Source organism: Glandiceps talaboti, chromosome 15 (assembly GCF_964340395.1).
Source record: "Glandiceps talaboti chromosome 15, keGlaTala1.1, whole genome shotgun sequence".
In the NCBI taxonomy this organism is placed as follows: domain Eukaryota; kingdom Metazoa; phylum Hemichordata; class Enteropneusta; family Spengelidae; genus Glandiceps; species Glandiceps talaboti.
In genome coordinates, this window is record NC_135563.1 from 23,362,500 (window position 1) to 23,382,560 (window position 20,061).

The following is a 20,061-nucleotide window of genomic DNA, read 5'->3' on the forward strand; positions in this document are numbered from 1 at the left end:
AACGGTCAGTGATCTGTTTAGAATTTTATCATTACTTGACACCATACTGCTATATAGACTGAAATCGATAGACTTTAACTTTATCGGTGTGAAAAAGTAGGCAATAAGGACATGCAGATAACATAGTAGAAGTCTTATGCAGCATTTTATTTCGTAATAAGTTCTCTTTCTGTACGTTTGACATTTGCCTTCGACAAGAGACCTCACCAGGGGAAATATTGCAATGCTTGGAATATCACCGTATTGGAATAAAAAAGCTTTACTTGTTTGTAGTGGTGTTACTTTCATTGGAACCCATTTCAGAAAATGTAAACGAAAATGGAACTACAATTGACAACCCTAAAACATCAAATTGTAAAAGAAGGTTGCCACAGTGAACACTATAGCTTCATATCTATTCATTTTATGTGTGCGCGCGGGCGTACCCCGCGGGCGCCAAGCGTAATCTCTGACGTCGCGATATTTAACGTCGTCATTTCATATTGGTTTATGGATCGTTTGTACGACATTGGGAAATCTAACACGTCAATTTACATGATTTAATAACCACAAGTTTGCCGCGTAAGACTGAGGGCGATTTATTTGAACGAAAGAGCTCTACAAACTGACGACAGTTTGACTTGATGTCGGCGTCATCTAGTACACAATCTTCTTATCTGGTGTTTAAAAACAGAGGATTTTGATTAGTGTTGTCTTTATATTTACTTGTTTTTCAGTCTCTCTATATATATCTTTGGTATTATCTTGTTTTTCAGTCTCTATATATATATCTTTGGTATTATCTTGCTCATTTAATGGCAAATGAACTTTTTTGACAGAAAACACTGAACATTGCCGTAGGGGACGAATTAACGAAACAAAAGCCGTACTACTACGACAATAAGGTGAAATCCCCCGGAAAATAATAAATACTCAAACACCCGCGCTTTTCAATTTTCTGGGTTTATTGGCTAATATCCCCAAAGGCTATATTCCATTTAAAGTCTATTCTTTTCCTTGCCATTGTTTCCCAAAGAAAGACTTCAAAGATTTTGTGATAATATTTATGCCGTTTTTGTTTTAGAGTCACGTCTCTGTGTTCAGGTCGACCCCACAAGTTGTTTTTTGTAAATGTCGGTCAGGTTATTGTCGGCACTGTTGCGCAGTTTTACTGGTATGGCGACAATAAAACCGTATTAGAAAACTTCTTTGTGAGAAAATAAACTCCTGTTTTCTTTTTTTTCTGCAGGTGGGAAACCTTTGACCCCGGAACACACTAGTTGAAGATTCTCGACATTCTTTAGGCCACCAGACGGTAGAAACATTCCAACTCCGTCTTTTCGGGTGGAGTTTGTTTAACATTATATAGACAGAGTTTACCACCACACCTATAACCTCTGTTCCGTCCACGGAACGTCCTCTTTGTTTCGTACTCACATTGACCAAAAATATGTTAGGTGTTATAGAAACGTTCCTTTACCACATACCAAAAGTGAACTTTTGTCGCGTGCCACTCCATTTGTGTAGGACTTATGCTCTTCCCGGACGCCATATGTACGCCCAGCCGTCCGCCGGCGTCCTTTACAAGACCTTTACATGCCGAAAGTTTGGATAGCCATTGTACGTCGAACAAAAGCTTTTATTTCGTTTTTACTCGCTTTCCTTTTGTGGTCGCCTGAGCTTGAACAGAACATGAGGAGGTAAAAAGTGAATCGAAGCAGTGTTCTGCCCCATGGCATGATGGTGTAACAACCATGTAATTACTTCCGACGAGTAGGTTCCGCCAGCTTTGGCCTCAAGTTCGCCAACCAGTCTCTCGGTAAAGAATAGACGAAAAAGAAAATGCATTTGGAGTTCGGGGATTTTCAGCGGCATATCCGATAATTGTCTAGATATTTATTCGTCACCATTCATAGTAATTAGAGCATGTTGGGTTGACCGTCAATTGTTGACAAAAGATTTAGCCTGGGGACCCGCTGTAAGTTTGTTTAACATGTAGTGCATTCAGAAGTTGCTAAAGGGATTATGGTTGGCCACTGTTTTCTATTGACGTGCTGAGCAGGACTGATCCAACATTATGGCACCAGCTACATCAAAACAATACAAATTGGATCCAAATTACATCGTGCAAATTCACATACACAATGCACCCTTCGAATAATAATAAATACATAGTTCAAACATAGATCTTGAAACGGACATTCTAGGATGTATCATACGGGTAAATTATGATAGTGAATATAAATACTGTGTAAAATTACGACTGAGATTGAAGAAAGTACAAGTGTCGGATTAGCGTTAAGTTGTAGGGGTGTGAAAAAACAGTTGTCTGACCGAGCTTTTGAAAGTTGGTCATGAACAAAAGAATGATCATATTTGATAATTATGGTATCACTTAAAAGGAAGGAAGTACAAATCCAAAACCATGGGATTGAAATATTAGGGTTTAAAAACGCAAAGTGTCAATAATCAATAAAGTACTAAAGTAGAATCATTGCATTTATATAAACTGCTACAATTTAGCTAATAGTTCAACAGGTGAATTTGTTCAACCCAATGTTCCTATAAGAATAACATAGGCAACTTTATGCAATCTAACAATGTGACCATCCAGTAGAATCGTTTTTTGTTTGCTTGTTTGTTTGTTTGTTTGTTTGTTCGTTAGTTTGTATGTATGTATGTATGTATGTATGTATGTATGTATGTATGTATGTATGTATGTATGTATGTATGTATGTATGTATGTATGTATGTATGTATGTATGTGTGTGTGTGTGTGTGTATATGTGTGTGTGTGTGTGTGTATGTATGTATGTATGTATGTATGTATGTATGTATGTATGTATGTATGTATGTTTGTTTGTTTGTTTGTTTGTTTGGGGGGTATTTCATCATTATCCATTTGCATCTCGTCACAGATGCTAACAACAGTAGTCGTTCACGTATCCTGCGCACATACATTCACGGAGTCTGCATGGTTAGTTTAACAGTGCTCTTATAGTACTATAATGTGCTTGCTGAGATCGCATGCACCTAATGAAGTTGTAATTTTCCAATGAGAAGGTTTGTAAATATGCTTTATACTTAGTTCACAACTCCATTGACATAAACATAGACAGGTTTCAATTCCATGACAGTGATGAGTTGTTGGCAGGCTGTCTGGATGAATAGATATCGAAATCGTAACGACAGGATCTTATGTAACTGAAACTTTCATCGCATGTCAGGATATAGTTTCTAATACTGCTGGGAGTATATGGCTATTAAAACAAGCAATGAAAGTCAGAAACAAAGCGTTTATGGCAAAGTGGGGGCGGGCGCGCTTTTGTATCGGAGGCCTGGGGAAGACGACCTCTTTGATAATAGCGGGAGGGGCAAGTTTACATGGATAGAATTCAAGTGAATAAGAAATGAATTAGAAATGATAACTTTATGTTGAATCATATACCGGTGAGATTTGACCTTTGTCCCCAGGGACATTCTCAAATGTCACAATACAACGTGTGGGTCTATAAATGCATTCTATTTTATTTAGTACCTAATTGTTGAATGTATGGAGGTGTGTATATGGATACATTGAAGTAATTCAATTCTTTACCTTGAGATACCGGCTATTTTGTGACGTCACGATTCGTCTAACTCATGAAACCAAGCGTCATCTTGTCCGGTGACGTCTTCATCTAAAAACGAATAATGTCTTGCGCAGTTTTCTTTCTTTCAAAAAGCTATTAGCTTTTTTTCCTCTTTTTATTGACATTTTGTTCTAATTATGCTATTTCCGGTGTGAATTTCAACCCAGGTTTTCTTCTCCGTCTGTACATCTTTTCATGATTAAAATACCTCACCTGCCTACATGTGAATTAGGGGCATTGACCTGGTATGGACTTGCCCAGGTTTTTTGTCATCCGACAGGATTGCAGGTACAGGTATGCGTGAATACCGGAGAAAATATATGTTCATACCGCGATGACGGGATACAGGCGTACCACTTTGTTTTGTATTGATTATCCGAACGAATGATGAACTCTTAGGGTAGATCGTAGAGTATGTGCAAGGAAAATGTATTACAAGGATACTTGTCATAGGAATAACAGACATGATATGTTAGATGCACTCAATCGACTACATACATACATACATACATACATACATACATACATACATACATACATACATACATACATACATACACACATACATACATACATACATACATACATACATACATACATACATACATACATACACACACGCACGCACGCAGACATGCAGACGGACAGAGTCAGTCAGACAGACAGACAGACAGACAGACAGACAGACAGACAGACAGACAGAAGCAAAAAAACTTGGCTATGTATAAACGGTTCGAGTGAAATGAAAATAATAAACTAGTATAAATCAGCTGATTTTAAATCGATAAAACAACATGGATGCGCGAAACAGACAATATTAAAAAAACAACACAATATGATTTGAAAGTAACAACGTATGCTGATAATCATTTACATGTCTAGTGGTTTCCCGTTGTGTTGTCATTACAATTACGCCAAGGTAATCAATTATCACTTAAATATGTATGTTTAAAATGCGTATGTACAGCTATGCTGATCGTGCTTAAAATAACCGGCGTCGAACGTTGACCTTACAGTCTCCATCCAAACATGGGTAGTCATGGCAACGAGATGGCAAAAGACTACTGTTATCTTGGTATGACTCTAATGACTACAATTCCGTGCAAACCAAGCCCTCTAGATAGGGAGATGATTGCACTAATTTCCTTGGCGTGTTGTGACATCCATGAGTAGATGTGAATGTATCCGACAAGTTTCATGGAAAAACACTTAGATGCTTGTGTGGAAGGTCGAACGATTTACTGTGGGATGAGATATACATGACTCGCCATAATAACATTCTTAGTCTTTGGTAATTGTGATTGAAATTTAGAGTACACAAGTTATGACCATCCAAATATAAAATACGTTTACTGAGCTCATCGGCTGAGATCGATCATCGACTGAGATAAAGTTGCCCCCGTACGTTTCCTTGCTTTTCTACCCTCTCAAACTAAACAAACAGCTCTCTCTCTCCCTCTCTCTCTCTCTCTCTCTTCTCTCTCTCTCTCTCTCTCTCTCTCTCTCTCTCCCCCTCTCTCTCGCCTCCCTCCCTCCCCTCTCTCTCTCTCGCCTTCCCCCCTTTCCCTCCCCCTCTCTCGCCTTCCCTCTCCCTCCTCTCTCTCTCTCTCGCCTTCCCCCCTCCCCCTCTCTCTCTCTCGCCTTCCCCCTTCCCTCCCTCTCTCTCTCGCCTTCCCTCCCTCCCTCTCTCTCTCTCGCCTTCCCCCTTCCCTCCCCCTCCTCTCTCTCTCGCCTTCCCTCCCTCCCCCTCTCTCTCTCGCCTTCCCTCCCCCTTCCCTCCCCTTCTCTCTCGCCTTCCCTCCACCTCCCCCCCTCTCTCTCTCTCTCTCTCTCTCTCTCTCTCTCTCTCTCTCTCTCTCTCTCTCTCTCTCTCTCTCTCTCTCTCTCTCTCTCTCTCTCTCTCTCTCTCTCTCTCTCTCTCTCTCTCTCTCTTTTTTTTTTTCCAAGGACGTGACTGTATACTTTTTTCTTCGCAATTGAAAACTTCCCCCATTCGCTAATCTAGTATGAAGAATTACGTATGAACAACTCTTTGCAAAACGATATATTCCGAGTCACTGGCCTCACCTCATTTCACTACAGAAAAGGCCATAACTAAGATATATAGTTTAGTGTTTAGGCCTAAACAAATGTTTGGTTCCTGTAACCCAACCCCCACCTTGTTTTTCACTCCCGACCTAAACCTTTTCCAAATATTCGGGAAAAAAATAAAAATCGTGAAAATACTGAAGTCTCGCCAGAAATGGATGCGGATACTGACAAAAAAATTAAGCCTCAGGAGTAGAAGTACTCAGAAAATGAATTATTTACAGTAACATCAATATATGCACCATTTTAGCATAAAGGGGATGAGAAGTGCACATATACCCGCAGTGTCTACAGGTCATTGGCCCAATCTATGTGACCTCGTTGAACTCTGTAATGAAAACAAGATCAGCAACTGAGTACGTGAGCCACAATGATGTAAGAGGGCTTTCTCCGAGTGCATTGACTTTAAAAATGAAATTTCTTATCTAATGTATTTGACATAACTCTTTCAGAGGAAACTACTGACATAAGGTTTGGGAAATACAACAGTAATACTGACAAAGTGTCCAATACATTTGCCAGCATTGCCGGGTGGGGAACCCGTAAAATGACTGCGAAACTCTGGTAGATTTTAATAACTTAACCACCCTTAACAAAGACACTGACTTGTGAGAAGACACCCCGACATGTCTTCTCTTTATTGATCTACATATAACTAGTTTATCTGTATGCAATACACACATTATCCCGGCCATTACTATGTCATAGGGATAGACATGAGAGAGAGAGAGAGAGAGAGAGAGAGAGAGAGAGAGAGAGAGAGAGAGAGAGAGGAGAGAGAGATATATATATATATATATATATATATATATATATATATATATATATATATTGAGACAGAGAGAGAGACAGAGAGAGACAGACAGACAGACAGACAGACAGGAAAACATTGTGAGACAGACAGACAGACAGACAGACAGACAGACAGACAGACAGACATACAAACAAACAACAAAGAAGAGGGAAGTGGGAGACGTTGTAGGAGATATGTTGATAGGGGAACAGAAAGGCAGACAAAAGACAGACAGAACTTGAAACAGGGAGACAAAGTTTAATTTAAAAACTAGTGTTTCCTGTTTGTTTAATGCACTTATCCTCATCGCGTTTGTTCTTCCTAGTTTCATTATTCATCATTTATTTCAGAAGATAGCAAAACTAAATGTCTGAAATGAGATATCCCAAGGCAAGGTCAACTCCAAGCTACTCGATGAGTAACAAGGAAATGATTGCCGTTTCAATTTCCAGCTTTGTATGATCTGCAGAAATTAACTCGACGTTAATGTCCTGCCACTATGAAAAGATAGGAAACGGTTTGCACAGAGTGAGTGAGGGACAAGTAAAACAAATATATGTTGTTTTTCTAAAATTCATCACTGTCAATATCTTGACATTGGGTGAGTCACCGATACAAACTTAATTTGTAATTCTGAAGTCTGTCATCTCTATTGTAATGCAATGGAGCAAAGGTGATGAGTACTTAAGATGATGAAGGGAAAAGGCAATTAAGGGACACCCCTCCCCCCCTCACCTCCAAAGATAACGTTGACTTTATAGAATTATTCCTGGGAGAAATAAGGGTGTCACCTACACTGTATCACATAGACCTGAACTCTATTCAGGTGAGAGTCTAGGTGCCCCATACACTGTCCACAGAATTATCATCGACAGAAATAAGGGTGTCACCTACACTGTATCACATAGACCTGAACTCTATTCAGGTGAGAGTCTAGGTGCCCCATACACTGTCCACAGAATTATCATCGACAGAAATAAGGGTGTCACCTACACTGTATCACATAGACCTGAACTCTATTCAGGTGAGAGTCTAGGTGCCCCATACACTGTCCACAGAATTATCATCGACAGAAATAAGGGTGTCACCTACACTGTATCACATAGACCTGAACTCTATTCAGGTGAGAGTCTAGGTGCCCCATACACTGTCCACAGAATTATCATCGACAGAAATAAGGGTGTCACCTACACTGTATCACATAGACCTGAACTCTATTCAGGTGAGAGTCTAGGTGCCCCATACACTGTCCACAGAATTATCATCGACAGAAATAAGGGTGTCACCTACACTGTATCACATAGACCTGAACGCTATTCAGGTGAGAGTCTTGGTGCCCCATACACTGTCCACAGAATTATCATTCGACAGAAATAAGGGTGTCACCTACACTGTATCACATAGACCTGAACTCTATTCAGGTGAGAATCTAGGTGCCCCATACACTGTCCACAGAATTATCATCGACAGAAATAAGGGTGTCACCTACACTGTATTACATAGACTTGAACGCTATTCAGGTGAGAGTCTTGGTGCCCCATACACTGTCCAAAGAATTATCATCGACAGAAATAAGGGTGTCACCTACACTGTATTACATAGACTTGAACGCTATTCAGGTGAGAGTCTAGGTGCCCCATACACTGTCCACAGAATTATCATCGACAGAAATAAGGGTGTCACCTACACTGTATTACATAGACTTGAACGCTATTCAGGTGAGAGTCTAGGTGCCCCATACACTGTCCACAGAATTATCATCGACAGAAATAAGGGTGTCACCTACACTGTATCACATAGACCTGAACTCTATTCAGGTGAGAGTCTAAGTGCCCCATACACTGTCCACAGAATTATATGATTATGACAGAAATTAAGGTTATTATGGAATATGACCTACTCTGTTTGTTGCTTGTATATCAAACAATTTGCATTAACGCCACGGTGTGTTACAATGAGGTAGATGGGGAGAGGGAGGGGGGGGGGCTGGAAAACGTGGTGATAGCAGTCATATTAATAGATGTACTATAGATAAATGTACCTTGGCATCATTACTTGGGTATTACGTGTTTAAATATTATCTGTAAACCAAGCTGATGAGCCGAATTCAATTTAAAACATATACGCACGTCAATTGATTAGCTACCTAATATTGCCAATGTCAATATATATCATAAAACTAGTACCGAGTCTAATGTTTTCAATCATGCTGTGAACTAAACTATCCCTCATCTAGGTCAGAATCGGACCGTATCTATTAAATTGATGTTCGCTTCTTACGACAACCTCGAGGGAGAAAGTGAATACTAACAGATCTATTCTTTAGAGTATTATTAGGAATTTACACGACACATCTGATTACTAGTATAGCGCTTTGTATTATTGTGCATTGAATAGATCGCACTTTGAAATGCGATTAGCTTTCTCTGTTATTTTTCACTCTTTGTCAAGAAAGTTAGAACGCAGTGTCAATTAAGACGACGAGTTGACAATGATCAGGCTGTATTGTCAGGCTTCTCTTCTCCAAGGATCTCTCCATCATTGACAACCGAATGATCCAAATGATATACATTTTAGGATGGTGAGAGATATTTGCCGTCTATTACTGCATTGTCAAATGTTGTTGGTGATGGGTTATTCACACGCTAGGTGGTGGCCTATAATATCAACAATGCGGTGTCATTTAATACATCAGTATATATGATGTAAAGTGATGTGATGTGATGTGATGTGATGTGATGTATGTATGTATGTATGTATGTATGTATGTATGTATGTATGTATGTATCTATGTATCTATGTATCTATGTATCTATGTATCTATGTACGTGTGTGTATATGTGTGCATGCGTACATGCGTGTGCACATGCGTACACGTGTGTGTTGTGTGTACGCACGCACGCACGCATGTATGCATGAATGAATGAATGAATGAATGAATGAACGAATGAATGAATACGTGCGTGCGTCCGTGCATCCGTGCGTGCGTGCGTGGGGGGGGGGGTTTAGCGAAATCGATCATTCACTTATCGATTCGTTTGAGAAGCAGTGCAGAATACAGCTACCATCGCAACGTGAAAGGATATACGTATATCATAATAAAAGTTGAAATATTTGAATTAATATTCAATTATATCATGATATAAAATTAGACTGCACAGCCTACAGCTAGATTCATTTCTAGTAATTAAAATGACATCATGAATAATTATTCTTGACGAGTTACTGACTGAAGTACTCGTATGGCATGTTAAGAAATGACTTTAATGAACTAGGAGTCTATCCGTCATGGTTTGCCAGCCTGTCATTACGTATGGATACTTGTACTGATACATTACTGTTTTTCAACCATCATGTCACGAGTGTGATTTGTATCAAAGGACAAATATTTCATAATCAGATTTCTGACGACATTTTCTGTTAAAGAGGATGCTGATTACAGACTGTTGTAGCCATTCTTAAAGTCACTTATAACAAACTTTTCTGCACATATAAGAACACAGTTCACCACGTTATTTTTTTAAATCCATTTTTATTGCTCAACGTCAACTACCGACATCTTTCGTCGACAAGTAAGTTAAATACAAGTTATCATCCATACAGTGGTTGACGATAAAATAAGTTAGAAGACATAAAGATTGTAAAAGTCATAAAATAATAATTCGACACATGAATCAAAAGCGGTTAATAAATAATTTTGGCGTTGTCATGTCAACAATAAATAAATGATACTTTACGTTAACATCAACTTGAAGTTTTAAGAAATGACATGACGTTCTGAGAGAGCGACTTGATATAGAAATATATACATCAAAAATAAATAAAATTTCAAAATCAACGGCTTCAAAGCGTTGTCTTTTTAAAAAAGTGATATTTTGGTCCTTAGGAAGTTTTCCTGGATTTAGAATCGAAGGCATGTTGGTCCATACGGCCACTGAAGGTGTAGTACATACCCTTTAGACCCAGGTCGGGTATCCTCCTCGATGACGTCACAAATAAATAATCGTTAAAAAAACGATAAATAATTACACTGTATCAATATTCACATCTTAGGCAGTGAAAAAAGACGGTCGTTTCTTCAAAATATTATAAATATTTAAACTTATTCTTTACACATTCCCTAAAGGAGTGATTTCTCTAATGATATGCATGTATGTTTTAGGCCCAATTTTGTCTATACAAGTGTCTAACGATTGCTAACCAACAAATGCCTACGTAAACTCTATATCGTTTTTCTCTTCAAATTAAAATTGATAGCCATTTTGTCCACTTCTAACAGTATCCCTGTCCCAGAGACTAAAAAATGGTTCGTCGTTCAAGTTTAAGGTAGTAACCTACTTCTATTGGATTAAGTGGATCTAAAATGTATCAAGTTCAAGTTTGGAGATCGTGAGGATTCTGTTATACAGGTAGATTGGTATTATGTAAAATTTCCAAAAAACTTGGTCAAAACATTTCAGTTTTCCTGAAACTTTGCATGGCAAAGCTCGTGTCAAGAAGAAGTCAATGAGAAAAAGACAAAAATGGGGATCGCCACACTTGTTTCATATAAAAGAGAATGTTTGTTTTTTTATAATGAAAAGTGGTAGTCATTTTAGATATGGGGGCATACAGTTGAGCTACATCTCTCTACAAGTAAATGATTACAGTGTGGTATATATAAAAACAGGCGCGACAATCCCCTATTATTGTTAATGTTCTGAAATATACCCGTCTGAATTTCAAACTGATATTTACAAAACATTTCAGAACGTGCATTTTTCACAACAACAACAACAACAACAACAACAACAACAACAACAACAACAACAACAACAACAACAACAACAACAACAACAATGATAACAACAACAATAACAACCCTTCAGATCAACCCCATCAGCATTTGTTCAAATATGGAAACTCTATTTCACGAAATATTTTGTTCTTGTGAACAAAATATTTTGACACAAATATTTTGGCACAAATCTATTATTTACGATAATCTTTGCAATCCTACTCTTAAATGGATTCATTTTGTGCCAACAATTTTACAGAAATACAAGAATTTTGTTTAAAATATTTCAGACGGGAATGTGCTTATTACTTCAGGGGTAACATAGAAAAACTTTAAAATTCTTTAAGGCAGTGGACTACTTGTTCTAAAATCGAGGCAGTGGATTACTTAGTCTAACATTGAAGCAGTGTGCTACTTGACTCAAATATATTGGTTTGAATTGCATTGGCGTGCATTCACTAAAATACCTAACATTGCTTAAAGCTTTGATCACACACTATCTGCCAGACCTATCAAGTTATTTCAATCAATCAAAGTACACCCTTGGATGTCTGGAATGCATTGAATTCGTCTACCCAAATCATTTCATATGAGTAATGGTTACCTTTCAATTGTTTTCCGTACATATATGTTCCCTGCATCTAATTGAGACTACACCCTGCATTCTAATACTTCTGATTGACGGTATCTAATCTAGTTTGGATTGTATTCAAGCAGCAATATAATTATTCAAATCAATATGCAAATGTTCTCCTTCCTTGGTCCATTACGCATGCTCCATCTTGAAATTATAAGGAGGGATTAAAAGTTCACTTCTAATGAAGTAGAAATAGTGACATCCTCTTGTTTGGGTTTGACGTCGTTCTTACTTCTCCCCTTTTGTTAATGGCGAGGTGAAATTGAGGTACCCCTCTGTCCTCTGCTGTCGTAAATATACTGGGGTCTAGAAAGGGGTATAGGACTGACGAAAACACGTGGTAAAGGTTCGATACAAGGACGTGCTTGAAACAACACTCCATACAGGCTAATGGCGCCCGTTCCTGTAAGAGATCAAAATAGAGTATTTTAGATTTTTTTGTCTCACATTCGTGTTACATTTTCATGTCTGAACACAAGAAAAAACCATAAACATAGTGAGACCAAAAGATGAAATTCACAAGATTTTTACATTTCAATGTAAAGCAAAGTAAATATATTCTACGAAGTTATCGAACATGTTGCCTTTCTGATAATTTTGGCGGTGGAAAAAGTACTATTTATGAGAGAAACTATAAGCTCAAATTGCTCAACTAATTTCAAACCTTGGCCCGGGGCACATCACGTGTAGATAATATCACTTGCTTATTAAAAGCTGACATAATTTTATGAGATATTCTATTATATTTTAATATCACAGATTGCTGATTACTAAATTTAGTTAATGAAGGCAAAGCGTGAGTGAATTGCCCTTCGCGTTTGTTTGAAGAAGATACTTTGGGTGTAGAATAACAGGTCTTCACCAGAAAGTACTTCCTGTCCAGGATTATTGGTACGAACATCTTTTATTTCGTATATTAATGAGGACCAAATGACGCGAGTCACTGTTTAAACGTTTCTGTAGTAGTATTTAGCTAGCTGTGATATTCACTCTGTAGTGATGCTCACTAGGCTCATTCGATAACTTCGGCAAACATATTGTCTGATCGTATTACTGAGCCCGCTGGGACTCTTTCACTCCGACGTCACAGACGCTATGGTCAAAGCAGATATTGCTACGAGTTCTAGTAAAAAGTACTGTGGTAATGACGGCACAGACGTAGTTAGAATAGTACGTAGAAAAAGTCGTACTCCTGTGCGAACTCTGAAAATATTTCGGTGAATCCCTTTTAAACACGGCAGGAAATGTAATTATTCAAAGATGCCTTTGTACGTGTTCTTTAATTTAATTAATTTCTTTATTTTTTTCATAGTCTGAGCGAAGCAAAAATTGCTCTACTTTCTAAAAATGATATGTGTAAGTTCCTCTTATTTTAGATATGTACAGTGAGGACATACATGACACAACTAGTTGACGAAATCGACGGAAGTGCAATTATTGTTGTGACTGACAGTAGAGTACATGGTGTCGTATCGACCACTTCCGTATTTAGTGGTCACGGAATGTTTGTACTGAGTTATATGTATATATCAATTAAGTAATTGGATCAAAGAATACTATAATGTATGAAATTAGTTTTTGCACTTACCGAGGTAAAGACATTCCCTTCTTCGTCGATGGCGAGGTAACGGCCAGTAGCAATATGCCTAAAACTCATAAACCCAATCATAGGTGATTCGACTTCAAACAGCGCTGTATTTACAGATTTTAAAAGGAAGAGAGAAAAATATAATATCATTAGTATACAACAACAACTATGATCTCATACTATAAAGTTCTACATTGAGTTTTTTTTTAATTTCCAATGTTCTACTGTAGAACTAGAAAGCGTGAGTTCCTTGCTTTGCTTGCTACGAACGAGACTTACTACTGGTGTGCCATGCATACTGGTGTACTATACTACTTGTTGCCGCATGTGACAATGTTGATACAACGTCGTGATTTATTGTAAGAACACGTGCGTGACGTACACACATAACGGTTCCAAGACAAATGAAATGTACAACCCGTGTCTATTTCTTAGCATAAGTACACCCTATCGGATTTCTTCAATTCCGACAACCTCAATTGACTTACGCTGACACAGTTAAAACATATTGAAGAAACTGCGATTCCAAACGTTTCACCAAGCATGAAATATTCCGAAATGGAGAAAATAATTTGGAGTCTCCGTTGAGAACAATCTGAAAGCCTAATTCTTGAGTCACTCGTGCCGAAGTTATTTTTGATTCGATGCTAAATACCGAATCGATTGAAATAGTTACTTCAATGGTGTTGCAATACACTTTTTGTTTGTTTGATGGAATGTATAGCTTATAATGTACACACATAGTATTGGTTCGTTGCCACTTGACAGTGAAGGGAGGGACCTTCCTCGTTACTAGGGTGGGTTGATCAACAAACAAGATCCACCCAAATTATTCTTTCAGGTGCGTTTGTTAAATTTGAATTTTGAACCACAATAAAGCTATATCATGTATACAGACAAGCGTGGGCAATGTTAGTGTTCCCGCACAAAATGTACTCAAACCAGCGGAATCAACACCCTTAGGGTACAAACATGGGGTAACCAATTGGCGATTAATTGAAGAAATGAATTAATTCAGGATAGAACAAACTTAACAACATGTAAAATAAGATACCAACCTGATTGCGATCTGTCTGCTCTTACACCGACTGGAAGTCCACTAGGTAACACCTCAAGATAGAAGCCACTTGATGCATACAATCTCCTTTCATTGGGACCTGATCGCGTTTGACGTATAAGTGGACGTTCCTCTGAAAACAATGCTGCTAGAATTTTACTGGTAGCGTCGCTAACTGGATTCGCTGAAGATGTACTGATAAAAACAGCTATTACAGTGAAAAATCGACTAAGGTATGAAATTGAAAGTTCCATGTCCAATAACGTCTATAGTCTTCGGTTCTTTCCGAGTACGTAGTATATTCTCTTACGGTGAAGTAGTATTTTTTTCCTTCAAGTTTTACACGTTTACTTCTATTAGATGAACTTTAAGATATCACCAGAGAGAGGAAACACAGGTGTTCTCCGCTTATCGTCGTTCTGCCAATTGATGAACCTGAGAGTCAGACGGCAGATTTATATGCATCGTGTGCCACGCCCACTATCCGGAACTGTACAAATGACGTCGCGTGTCAAAAATTTGCAAACAGTGTTTAACAAGATGAATCTAGAGGCCTAGGTTTTCTCCTATTTATTCAATCATTGGAATCATGACCAACTTATAGGACCATAAGACGACGCCAAGGGACCTACCATTGTACAGTGTGTCGCCTCTTTCTTTGCTATGCTGAGGCGTCATGTCGATTCATTTATAAGGATGTGCATTATACACTGAATATTTACTAAGTGGGATCTAATCATTTTTATTTCAAGAGAAAATTGTCCACTCATCTACATATTAAATATTAAATATCCCATTTGTTTCAAATACCGTTTACGGTTTATTGACAATTTAATATTGACTTTTTTAGGAATGTCATTGCATGATTGCATGGAAGCAAAATATGGATACTGTTACTGTGATGGCCACAAAGCATGATATTATACTGTATAAAGGCTAAAGTGTGGAATTTTATTAAACTCTCTGTGTGTGTTCTTAATTCTGTCTGGCGAGGAAATTATTTGATTGTACTTAGCCCCGATCTATTGTAGGCTTGTCTGCCCCATTCTTTTGACGGATGTCATTGACCAATTCAAATAAAGTAAAGAATTGTCGATGGGTAAACCGCAACAGTCGCGGTTGTGCGGACCACATGAAAGTGACAACAAATCTACGAAAAGATCCGACAGTGATAAAAATGATTTTAAATTGACACGTCGATGAATTAAGAGAAGCTATTAATAGCGATAGATATGTAGGAGATAATTTTGTGCGGTGTCTCACACTCCAATTGTTTGGCAGTTCGATACGTCTTTTTGGACTCTCAACAACTTTTAAGTAAGAAATCTCCGTCATAGAAACTATAACAGCTTTATAATATAGCATTATAACTGTAGGGGAGGGGTACCCCCGCGTCTTGTACCAATATATCTATTTCTAATTCTAGCATGGTAAGTCCGACTGAGCAATATCCCATAGTAGTAGAATTCTACTTGTAATATGCATATCCAATGCAATGGACATGTGTACAATTTCGCCGGAAGTCATTTAACCGTATTAAACTTCCGGCTCGCCACATACTGCTAGTAGTAGTTTACCGTACCCTTTAAGTTACTTTCGTTTAATCATGGGCCGTGAATCATCCTATCATTTCAATTAATCTGACACACTTGGGGATACTTTTACGTTCTTGCTAGTTCCATTCATGGTGTCCGATGACATACGAATACACAGTGGGATGACGAGAGAGATCATTTGACCAATCTTAATATAGTATTCATAGTATGTACACGGCCTATAGATTTCTAGATACTCATTTATGATGTTTGGAAAGAGAATTTGACAGGTAACTATTAGTGTTACTTCAACTAACTTAATTGATGGAATTTTCAGCAGCACGTCTCAGGGCCGGAGGGACTCCATGTTGTAGGTTTCTTCTCCGTCTTTACTATTTGAAGCAAAGTTTCACGTCAAAAACTAAGTAATGATGACTTCATGTTCGACCCTTTTGTTTGTGTTATGAGCAGAACTTAAGGAATTTTATGAGTGATAGTATCTTCGACTAATGACAACTGAATGGTATGATATGCGACCCATCGTATCATACGAGGTCTTGTAACATTGATAAATCCCATAGTGACACCCCTATTCCATCAGAGAAATAAAAATGCAATTATGATGCACGGTCAGTCATTACTCTTTATTGGGACGATGTTTGACATGTAGTAATTTACCGAAAAAACACGGGATGATGAAGAGAGATGAAATATTTCATAATTGTGTAGATTGGTCAATTGTTTGTATGGTCACGATAAGGGACATAAAAACGAGTTGCGAACATTTGCGTCATTCGGTTCGCTGCACACCAAATAAATTATTATGAAATAAAGCAAGCACACATATATTTCTTCATATACCGCAATTTATATACCATCAAACTGCGTCATACTTGTGAAATTCAACGTCAGTTTCATGGCCAATGGCTTGGCTTCATTTCTCGCTAGTTTAATGTTGCCGCAATAAATTTTCATTTACATCATTTCCCATTGACAATTGGCTTTAACCTATTCTGTTGTGTTCCTTATTGCAGAAAACTTGTCAACATAAAACGACGATCTGCTCACTTAAAAAAAGTCTATTAAAAACAATGGTTATGTCCTGTAAAGAATTGTTTTGTACCCAGTGTGGTGATGATAGCGTTCTTTCTTGATATTGCCCAGTTGTTACAAAGTATTCCATTCCGTTCCTCGTACACTAAGTACGGTGTTTCTCTCTGTACTTAGTACTTTTATAAATTGTATTTTTAACTATTCTGATTTATTCAGATGTGTCACCGACAGACGTAATAGTCTTGAAACCCCTTTAATGTATATAGTCTGGATACCCATTGACGTGTGATGCTATTTCATACAACAACCTTGTGAAAGTAAAATCACTAGAAACTAAATATTTATCTAGTGCTAACTCAAAGGACCCATCTTGTTTCATGTAGCGGAAATGTCTAATCATAAAGTAACAGGTATGATTAACACCAATTACGTATTTTGGGGTAAATTATCCGTCCCCCTCCCCCGCGAAAACGTGTCGCTGTCGACCTGCTCAATGAATAAGAAACTATGTTTCTTGGCCTGTCTTCGTAATTCGAATCGGTGTTTTGACAGCAAACTTAAAGTAGTGCCGGACATCTGTGTCAGTACGAGCTGATCAGCTGTAACTCTGCCAAAAGTCTTGTTCTGGTAATTTTTTGTGCAGGATGTGATGAAAAACACCAGGTTATCAGATTAATAGTTGCTACTGGGGAGAATGAAAAGTTCAATACCCGACTTCATCGCCTTGAAATTTAGCCAAAGATTCGTTACTATTGTCAAATCAGCTTCTGTTCTTTCGCCTAAATAAGTTAGGGAATAATCAGCCGTGAAGGTAGAGGAAGTTATACATATGCACAAGTCACGTTCTATGGATTAAGGAGATTTACAATGTAACGAAATCATGGCTTTCATTCATTTTCCCCTTCGACTTAAAACTGTCTAGTGCTCCTACGTATTAGATATAAATACGATATGAGAGATGGTATAGAAACTATCACACTTGCCAAATTTATTTACCCAGTATGACACACACTTCAAGACACCCATGAAATAAATTCTTTCCCTGTGCACTCCTAGTATATATGCTGGCTATCTAATATTTTAGATACACGATATTAAAGTGTTCAATGTTAGCCCCACACAGCGTGCACAGTCAAACATTCCTTTATACGGCTTGCAATCCAATATCATTTACTCCAAATAATGCAAACAAAGTTGTGTAAGGGCAATATTAATTAGAGGTCACAAAGTAAAGCTGGGAATTAATTTTATCATGAATTCATTTAGTTCAGTTCATGTTCGGTTATAAAGTAGGGCCCTGTTTGATATTGATATGGCTTCGTCTAACACATACATACTGCTGAGTTCATGCGAATCATTGTGATGTCAACTCACAGCATGCCTTCGTCTATGGTCATAACCCCTATTTGTGTGGCATACATATTTCAGTATTAGATGTACATGCAGTGATACCGTGATATAGTCTCTCTGTATAACACTTTCTCTATCGAAATAAATGTGTAGTAACTCAGAAAATATCATTTTGTTCGCTCTGTCAGTTTGACCGCATCTTTCAATCTTCCCTTATATATGTCTCTCTGTATTCTTTCTTTTTCCCCTCCTCTCCTCTCCGCTCTCCTCCCCTCCCCTCCCTTCCTCTCTACCTATCCCCCCCTCTCTCTCTCTCTCTCTCTCTCTCTTTCTCTCTCTCTCTCTCTCTCTCTCTCTCTCTCTCTCTCTCTCTCTCAGTTTCACCCTACATTTTGTTCTACATTTTGTTTTTTGTAGGCTGTACATTGTTCGTATAATAATACCAAATACTATTTATTAACTTACAAATACTTGACATTTAATTATCACGTCACGTCATAGTTCAATTCGGGTTATTACAAAGTTTGGTTCCCAATCCTTTCGATTATATAATTATCTACAGTGTATTATATAAGGTTATGAACAAGTCTTCGAATTCTTGTGTATGCTGTAATCTTTGAATACATTTGAAGATTAGTGATGGTGGATATTATACAATGTTCTTCGCGATAAATCAATTTCAAATATTGTTTTTTCAGAAGTTATCACATACACCAAATCGTGGCTATCTTTGTACTGATACGTGTGATAAATGGTTAGTTTGTAAAACAACGGTTTCCGTAAACGTTTACTAGGATTGTCTAGTGTTACTTACGTTGATTACTTTACAGCCCAAAACGTAGGTAAACTTTATCGAACTTTGGTGTTTCTGACACACAACCCCCAAGCAAGGTCAATATTATAATGGTTTTGGTGACGGGAAACATTAATAGACAACTTTCGTCACCTCTAGTTAGCTGTTCGGGGTGGGATCATTAGGAGCGATGATACAGCAAGTTGGTGAGAAATAGTTTTAAATGATACACTGTTAACGAGAGCAAATGTTTCTCTTTGCGGTCAAATCATCACAAGACGGCGAGATAATGACCCGGCATAACCTCTGTGAAACTATTAATGATTCGAATCAAGTTTGAATTTCTGTGGATTCCCACCAAGCCGGTTTCTTTTATCACCTGTGAATCTCGGGCCGAAAGGAGACCTCCTTGAGTTGTCTCAAGGACGCATCGAAGGGAGATTCTGCTATTGTTTTGTCTTAGAAGATTGATGAAGTCCTGATGGGTCCATCAACAGGACAGCACCGACAAAGATTAAACCACCATTATGAGATTCGTACTCTCGAGACTTGTCAAACTTTGTTTAGATTTTCCATGGTTGAAGGCCTTGAAACAAAGCAAAAGATATTTGAAGCGTTGACAAGTTGGACAAAGAAGGCCAGAAATGAACACGTTTCTACAACCTAAACTTTACTTTAAAGCGTGATAAATCTTGTGCTTTCTTTTGCTTCAGAATAAGTGTTTGTACATTTAAGTCGGCAAAAATATTTGGCGGGAAATGCACTTCGGTCAGCAAAAA

At 38.0% G+C, this 20,061-nt stretch overlaps 1 protein-coding gene across 1 annotated transcript; it reads right to left on the reverse strand.

The window, feature by feature from the left end:
• Positions 1-11,354: 11,354 nt before the first annotated feature.
• LOC144446781 (fibroblast growth factor 9-like) lies at positions 11,355-14,962 on the reverse strand. Its single transcript, XM_078136616.1, has 3 exons — positions 14,553-14,962; positions 13,495-13,598; positions 11,355-12,309 (listed from the first exon to the last, which is right to left on the reverse strand). The coding sequence occupies exons 1-3, from the start codon at positions 14,803-14,805 to the stop codon at positions 12,085-12,087; spliced, it is 582 nt and encodes a 193-aa protein (XP_077992742.1). The 5' UTR covers positions 14,806-14,962; the 3' UTR covers positions 11,355-12,084.
• Between the last annotated feature and the right edge of the window lie 5,099 nt (positions 14,963-20,061).